This window comes from Homalodisca vitripennis, chromosome 1 (assembly GCF_021130785.1).
Source record: "Homalodisca vitripennis isolate AUS2020 chromosome 1, UT_GWSS_2.1, whole genome shotgun sequence".
Lineage (NCBI taxonomy): Eukaryota > Metazoa > Arthropoda > Insecta > Hemiptera > Cicadellidae > Homalodisca > Homalodisca vitripennis.
This window is the reverse complement of record NC_060207.1, coordinates 123562980-123572180: the sequence shown is the minus strand read 5'-3', so window position 1 is coordinate 123572180 and position 9201 is coordinate 123562980. Positions and strand designations below refer to the sequence as shown.

The following is a 9201-nucleotide window of genomic DNA, read 5'->3' as shown; positions in this document are numbered from 1 at the left end:
GATGATGTGTTATCAACCATACATTGCGAATATTGAGTTCAGTTCAATTTCATCTTCCGCTCAATGCAGTGTCTGAAATCTGACCCTGTAACAGACTTGACTCCTGGAATCTGGATGTTGAAACAATGCAGAATTCATTTTGAGCTTCTTCGTCACTGACTCATCTTGGTTATCTTCTAATGGACGTTGACTCCAGATTCCAGGAGTCAAAAAGTCTGTAAAAGCACCAGATTTCAAATGCTGCACTGAGCGGAAGGTAAAATTGGGCTGAACTCAAAATTCGCACTCAACCAACTCTTGCCACCATACACATTCACATTGAATCAATCCTTTCCACCATAGCTACTATATATATATATATATATATATATATATATATATATATATATATATATATAGAACATAAACATGATTACGGATAAAATTACTTAAGAAGGTTCCTTTACATTTTAAAAATCTTTAATGAATTAGCCTTTCATTCTCGTAATGGGTTTTAATTTTATTGAAACTAGTAACATTATGTGAACAGTCATCTAAAATAAACTTTGCAAACAGAATTCTAGTCAGGATAAAAAAATAGAGTCTATAAAAAAATGCAATAAAATTTATTCACTTTATATGCGACTTAAATATAACTTAGTATAACAAATACAACACCAGAGTGGCAGTACCTACTGGAAGCCGTACAGACATATAAACAACCTGCACTAAATCAAACAAATATATCATCTCTTAAAAAATTGTACATCTTAAAACTAAATGGCATTAAAGAAAATGTGTCTCACATAGATTCTAACTACTGTAGTATTACAGTTATAATGCTGTACAGATCTCTTAGGCAGTGCATCTTAACTACAACTGATGGCAGACGCCTTCTTTTTAAGTACAATGTCCTTGATATTAAGATGAACCTTCTCCTTTCGCTTGGGTGGAACTGATTGCAAACAAAACCTCTTAAACGCTTCCAATTCACGTTCATCATCATCCATTTCTCCATTCTCTAAGTCGATATCTTTTGGAGCAAATACACTGTCTTCTGAAACAAAATATTTTTCTTAGATTAATATAAACATTGATGTGTAACATCATTAATAAAGTTCTTGTAACAAAATAATAATTTATAGAAATAAATTAACAACAAACTTCAAAAAATAACTTGTTAGTAAGTTGTTTTAAGAATTTAGTTTTAATATACATTTGATTTCTTCCTTTTTAATCAGTTATTGCTTAAATGTAACAATGTCTTCCTAACTTTTTATAATTTAAACCATATACAGTTACCTTGTTTGATTTGGTCTTTAAGCAATGTAGGGGTTTATAAGCTCTCTACTCCACTTAGCTCTTGTTCGTTGACGAAGATTCTCAAGGAAGGTTTGAGATCATACCTTGCTTTTGGAAAGATTGTTTTTAAACATAACAGGAACATGCTTAAATTGTTTTATAACAATGGAAAATAGTGAACAATAATAAATACATAATTAAAATTCCATCCAAATTTAGGCTGCAACCTACCTTGACTTTATAATTACAAAAAATAAGAGAACTTCCTATTAAAATAAAACATTTTATTTGAACAAACACAATCAGTTAAAATATATTTCCATTGATACCACAATCCAGTGGCTAGAAGTTTGAGCAATTGTTTTAAATAAAAAATAGAAAATGCAAAATTTACAAGTACCATTTTAACAATTATACTGCTTTTAAAATCTCAATGAATTGAATTTGATCAACGTTAAAATATTGAAGGTGAACTAAAACCAGTGCAGGGTTCAACAAACAAATAAGTTTAAATACAATAAATGTTAAAAAATCAAAACCCTTAAATTTTAAAGTAAGAAAACATTATAAAAACAAAAATATTTAGGAATTTTAAACAACAATCTCAGCAATTTAATATTATATCCCCCTTTGAGTCCCTGGGCAACTAGCAATCAAGTCATTATTTTGTGAAACACACATTTATAATATTTAAGATTAATGTTATTTTGAAGTTAAATAATATATAAACTGACTGTGCATATTAGAAATACAAAATGTGGGATGAATACTGAAAATAGGAGCTTGTCAACAATTTGTGACATTATGTTTTGTATTTCATGATGTTATATATTGTCTAATGCACATGTACCTCCTGTACAACAACACAGATTGTCTTATTTGTTCACTACCTGCATTGGAATTGACTGTAAAGGTTAGTTTATTGTTAATATTGTTTAGATTACATTTTCAACTGAAACCTGTCATATCTATTTACATAATCTGTAAGTGAAAAGCCCCAGGAGGTTTTAAGTTTTATAATGAAAACTGCTCAAACAACTTGCAATTTTCTAACAAGAAATTTTCTCCAAATTAGTCTGTCATCAACTACATACATACATATATGTATTTTGACTGTGATGATTTTTATGACATACTACTAGTTATCTTTTATAAAAAAATCTTTTTAATATTTTTTAGGACGCTGCTAAAAACTTTATTCTGTCTACACATACCAAAACATATATTTTATTGTTCCCCAGAATAAGGAAAGAAACAGTTAAAATAATTATTTTAGTATCTGCTGGTTTAAAAGATCGAATTTTGATAACCAAAAGTTGCAGTTTTGGCAACAAAATTGGATAGTCTTGTAGGGATAAAACATCTGAAACCCAGCCCTAGAAAGTTAAAGTGTGCTCAGTTTTCCAATTGAATATTTTTATTTGGGACTCAAAGGGTTGACATTTCTGAAAATACTATTATATAAATTATATAACTACATAAATTACAGTATGATCTTGTACACCAAAGTAATAAATTTCAAAGGAACATTTATGGAAAACTACAACACACAAGGGCTAAAATAATATTCCATTATATTTTATGCATTAAACACAGTAGCATGTTTGTAGTATAAAAATTAAAAGAACAATAATAAAATTGTTAGGATATATATATATAAACAATGGTCTAATATCTGTAATATAACATATAACAACCAAGTCAAAATATAAGTACTACTAGTGCCATTTACACATACAACTAAAAAAATTGTTATCTTGATGACAATTAGACTTTTTTGACAATTTTGGAACAGTTAATAATAAATAAAATTGGTTAAAATTTGATCAGCATTAACTGAATTTTACTTTCCAAAGAAACAACAATCCAAACTTAGTGAGGTGTATGCGAGCTTTATTAAAGATGTTACTTATAAAGCAAAATCTCTAAAGGGTATTTAAGCCAGTTAATAAGTCTATCACCTTCACTAACACTTTCAGAACAATTAAGTTTAATGAGACATTTGGCCTGGCTATCTTTCTTCTGGGAGCCATTCAAAATAATCTGGAGATGTTGTGAATGGTCTCTTAATCTGTCTGTATCTAATTCTTATAATGGAACGAACTGTGTTTGACCGATAAAAAAACAAATTTGCATAGACATTTGCAAAGTTTGGTAATTAAATTGTTAATTGACTCATTATATCCCTCCTAAGTTTTACAGTGACATTTATTTATTAGTTTTACTTCATTGTAATTAATAAACAAATTTTAATTAATTTTTGCATTTAAGTAAGATGTGAATGGGATTGTAAATTTGGTTGCTATATAATTTTTGAAACTTGTCTTAGACTTTTTAAAATTGTGTGATTTTAGAAAGGAAATTATCTTACTCAAGAAAAATGAGTAGTATTAAATAGCTAGAAAAATATTAAAGATGCAATATCTCCCTTAACGCCATAAAAGGAGATATAAATATAAATTCCACATTGAGTTTTAGTATTAAACTCGCATAATCTCTACTTGTATATGAAATGTTTTTCATACCTACAACATACTTGATAGAAATGACAGGTGTACAAACACTAAAAACAATATATCAAAATATCACAATAATAAGAAAGATTAGGTTCTATGTTGAATACTGATACTTGCTTCACTCCACAAAAATTATTGGTTCACCCACTTTGGTTTAATTAATTTCACAACTGGGGAACAAAGCCTCTACACACTCATAAGTCACTTGCCAACAACATACATCAAGAGAGGATGAGGAGGACCCGACTTGTGGACACGGTTCAACTCACCATCAATGTTCCACGAGTCGTCTTGTTGGCCTTGGCCGTTGACACCTTTCTTTTTCTTCTTTTTTTTCTTTGATTGATCGGCCGAGGTGTCTGGCTGCTGTTTTGCGCTGAGGGCTTGCTGTAGTGCTGGACTACGGATTGTCACCATTGAACCGTTCACTTTGATAATTGCGGCCTGTGGTGGCATCATCACCTTGCCGTTGGGTGGCTGTGCAGCACTTACTACCCTCTTGGGTGGGCCTCCGTTCATGGTCAATCGCACCATATTATTTTTGGGTGGTTCATTTATTGGAATACTGTTGTTATTTACATTGGTTCCGTTGCCATTCTTCTTTTTCTTTTTCTTCTTTCCATTACAATCATCCGTAAATTCTGAAAGTAAAATAAAATATTCAAACTACACATAACAAACAAGAAAACTAGATAAAAGTGTAGTCTCCACTGAATATGTTGTAGAAGCCAGCAAAAAAGTGAGAGAATTATTTGCTAATCCACAGTATGTAATTTATGAGAGAACTAAAGATGTTTAGTGCTTTGGTATGGTGTTTTACAACTACTAACATTTTATTAAAATTATCAAGCATCAAGCCAGTTCGAGTAACAATTACTCTTCAACAAATTTTTATCACTATACAGACCATTCTGGCTTCACATTCTATAGTTGGCAAGGTGTTAGTGAAGCCTATCACTTGTGAGGCTGGAAATGTATCATTTCTGTCTTGTCTGCCTGTCTACACAATATATCGAAAACAAATCTATAGCCATGAAAATGTTTATAAAGCTTAATTTCATCCTCAACAAGAGCATCTGCTTCAAATCTCTGTTTATTACTCTCTGATCGAAAGAAAGACAACTATTGTGAACATGATAAGCGGTATTTCTATAATGTTAAACAACTAGTTTTGACTAGTCGCTAAATTTCGTTATTTTTGATTTTATTATGAAGATGAGATTGTATCAAGTGAAATTAAAGTTTTCATTGTGAGATTTGCCATCAAGTGGTACATAATAGTGAAAGTTTCAAAATATAATAACCATATTGAAAATGTGCAAATGTGAATATGTGGTTTTATGTATAAAAATTTTTTTTACCATTTTTATAAATAAATCAAATAGTTTGTGGAAACTATAGAAAAAAATCTAAAACCAGTTGTTTTGCTAGTTTAGTTTTGATCATATTGTATTTTACACTATTGAAACTCATATTAAATTATAAAAAATAAAACAATGTATAATATTTTCTGAAAGTTTAGGTTTTGAAGCAGTTTTTATGACATAGCAAGTCTCTAGCATTTTTTATTAAGAACTGTGAAAGTCAGCTTTTTTAATTAAAAAAAGAAAAGAAAAGAGAACTCCTCAGTTTAAGTCGATTTAATTGATATTTCTGGAGATTTAGACCCATTAAAATTTATCCATACTTACTCAAAATTTAATGTAGAATAAAATGGTAGTAATAAAGTTCCAGAAATATATCGAAGTATTATAAAAATTTTACATTTTTTACTAAATGTTCATATTATTACTAAAAAAAAAAAAATAATTTTTATCTGGGTGTGCGTGAGTAACAAAAATTTATTTGAGACAAATTTTTACTGTAATATCAACTATCAATGTTATTTGGTCTGACCATCAATTATGTATTCGTGCAATTGGTGAAACTGTAGGTATTGGATCAAGAATGTATAAGGAAAATTTTACATGACAATTTTATCATGCAAAAAATGTGTGCTGAAATGGTGCCTAAAATTCTAACGTTTGAACAACAAGAAGCTCGCAAAAATGTTTGCACTGACACTTAATACGCAATTGAAAATAATCCAAATGTTTTGGAAACAATAATAACATGATAACAGGATTTCGGACATTTGCCAATGTTACAGTTACAAAAGGTATAACACAACGTTTCGAGGACTGGAATTTATCCTCTTCGTCAGGTAGGGGAGGTATTAGTGCATACAAAAATAAAGAACAGAATGAAGAAAAATAGGGAAAGAAAAGTTCTCTCAACAAAATTCCTCCCGCAAAACCCAATCTTAGTAAGGAGGAACTTAGGGCTGTATCGATCCTTGGGAAAGATGATACAATAAAAATCTTAACATCTGATAGAGGAAACGCTATTGTCGACTATGTATAAGTAACGTACAAAGAGAAAATTGCTGAAACTTTAACGCTAGCAAATACAGGTATACAATGCTTGATATAGATCTAACAGATGCATCTGAGGGCAAATTAGTCAAAACCCTTCATAAACCTTCATTTTTCAGATATAATTAACTCCTCATCATTCCAAAGTTCCACACATGTATGGCAAACCTAAAATTCACAAACTTCTGGCATCCCTTTCCAAGCAATAATTAGTTCCCGGAATTCACCGCATAAGGAAAGTCCTCATGGGCATTCTGACACCACTTGTAGGAAAACTGACTATTAAGAACCCCAAAGGCTTTGTTGAGAAGTCACAAACTTTGAAACCGATAGGCTAGTTAGCTTTAACGTTGAAAGCCTATTCACTAATGTACCAGTTCCACAAAATCATTGAATTTCGGCTAAAAGAAACCAAATATTAAACGACCGAACAAAACTTTCCATAATGTAATTATGGAACTGTTAGAGCTATGCACTCAATGCAACTATTTTGAACTAGACGGTAAAATTTACCGTCAAGATGAGGGAATGGCAATGGGATCAACTCTACCACCCATTTTTGCCAATCTCTATGGAAGAATTTGAGCAAACATCTGTCAAAGAAGGAGTAGCATACTCATTGTTGACAGGGCAAAGAGCTTGTACTCAGACAAAGATGGGTTAAAAGAAGAAATCCAAAACATTGAATTGGATATTAGAAAAAAACGGATACCCTCAGTCTGTTATAAATAAGTGCAAAAGAAACAATAAAAAATTCCAAGAGTCAGAATGAAAACAAAGAAAAATGTACGTACATGTTGATTCCTTATGTGCCAGGATTATTGGAGATAATTAGAAGGGTAGGTAGAAAATATAATATTAGAACTGCTTTTAGAACACAAAACACTCTTAGACAAAGTCTTGCAAAAACCAAAGCAAAAGCACATAGGACTCGAAAAACTGTGTTTACAGTACAACATGTTCTTGTAATAGGGAATACTTAGGCGAGAAAAAAAGGCCACTAAAGGTGAGAATTAAAGAACATACGAGAAAAGGACGAGTGGAAAAGTCTAAAATTGCTCAACATTACTGGTCTGAAAATCATCAAATTAAATGGGATGAAGCAAACATAACACACCGCAAGGAGAATATTTTTAAACAAAAACTTATTGAGGCTTTATACATAAAATTAGCAGACCAACCGGTAAGTCAACCTGTAGTTGAGATTAGACTACTTTGGTTACCAATATTAAAAAAAAAGAACTAGCTAGGCAACCTAAAAAGATTATATCAATTAAATAAACCTCAACCAACAAAATTTGTACACACACAATGACACTAAGGTCTTGGATCAAAACATAGGGCCAGAAGCGGTTTGCCTTTACCCCTTTTCCTCCTCCTGACCATCGCATTTCTGCCCCATTGTTCCAGATGACACACGACGCGGAGCCATAGAAAGAGCTGACATTGATTTTCATGTTAGTATCCCACTTTGAACCAAACCGGTGTGATGTGTGATTGTGTTTCTTATACTCGTGCTCGGGACTTTCATTCTTTGCAGTGGCAACACCTGGATTAGACTCCAAGCAGCTTTTGGGTATGTTTGAACCCTTTTACCCTTCTTTTCTTCTTTCTTCATTCTTTACTTTTGTATGTAGTAATTTGTGTATACCTCCCCCACCTGACGAAGAGGATAGTTTCCAAACCTTGAAATGTTGTGTTATACCTGTTATAACCATAACAATGGCAAATGTCCGAAATCCTGTTAAACCTTCCATCGTTAATAACAAACTTAACAAAAATAATAAAATTTGAGTTATGAAACGAGAATTGTAAATAAAATTCTTACACCCATTTCAAAATGGTGTCCGTTTAAAATATTAATACGGTGTGTTTTTGTAGTCAAGTAACACAAAACCGCTATAGTTATAAAAAATGCAAAGGATACAAACTATTTAGTCATTTTTACACCAATTCCAATGGTACCTTTTTTAAAGAAATCCGTCAACGAATAAGCAAGCACGATAACTTTACAGGTATGCTTCCACAAGCCGGGGGCAACTAAGATTTTGTCTTTTATAGACATCAGCTGTTTTAAATAGGTTATAGAAATTTTACAAGATGCCTACTATTTTAAAATTGTTATGACAATCCCAACTGTACTTTGCCTTCAACGCATACTTTAAATATACGCTTGCACAAACTGGGAGCACCAAACATATAAAAATTTAATTATGAGATTTAAGAAATAAATAGAACTCATAATTATATTTAATTAAAATGGTTTCATGTAGTAAAGTTATATTACCTTTATTAGGAACAGAGCTGAGATCTTTCAGTTTACCAGTGTCCACAACAATTACATTGGAGGTGGCTGGCATCTGTTGTGGTGGTGGGGGAGGAGCAACTGGCTTGCTTGGCTGCAAAACACACATTCATAAATACACCCACTGAAAAAAATTCTGATAGTAAAACCACTTTAGTATACAATTCTACAGTACAAGAGAATACTAAATGTCATAACTTTAACAAACTTTCAATAAATTATTCTGGACAAGCTGGCCTACAAATTAACCTATTAATTTATTAAAGAATTCAAAACATTAATTGCTGTCAATCAATATTTTTCTACTTTTCTAAGTTTAGGCGAAATGAATCAGAGTTTTGGTAACGATTAATTACTGTAGATGAAACCCCATTATATGCCCGAAACAAAAAACAATCTAAACAGTGGAATGCAAAGGGGAAACCGGTTACAAAAAAAGAAAGGAAAGAAAAACAAAAGTCAACACTGTTTTTGTTGTCATTGGGTTGTTTTATACGATAATCTTCAAAAAGGTAAAACCATTACAGGAGCATACTATGTATCATTACTTATCAAGCTAAAGGCAGGACTTATCCTGATTCACCAAGACAACACACCATCTCACACTTCAGTGGTTGCCCTAGCGAAACTCCACAAATTACTGTTTGTACTGCTTGACCATCTGCCCTACTCACCAGATCTAGCC

The 9201-nt window shown here is 31.6% G+C and overlaps 1 protein-coding gene across 3 annotated transcripts in view; it reads right to left on the bottom strand.

The window, feature by feature from the left end:
• Positions 1–588: 588 nt before the first annotated feature.
• Positions 589–9201, bottom strand: part of LOC124370714 (protein FAM193A-like) — a 60406-nt gene continuing 51793 nt past the window's right edge. For 2 of the 3 annotated variants that reach the window (XM_046829016.1, XM_046829026.1), the window contains exons 19-21: positions 8499–8610; positions 4067–4438; positions 589–1036 (exon numbers count right to left, since the gene is read on the bottom strand). In XM_046829016.1, the coding sequence (XP_046684972.1) occupies positions 849–1036; positions 4067–4438; positions 8499–8610 (672 nt within the window). In that variant the 3' untranslated portion in view covers positions 589–848. The remainder of the gene's footprint in view (positions 1037–4066; positions 4439–8498; positions 8611–9201) is intronic. The other variant, XM_046829021.1, reaches the window with a different exon arrangement.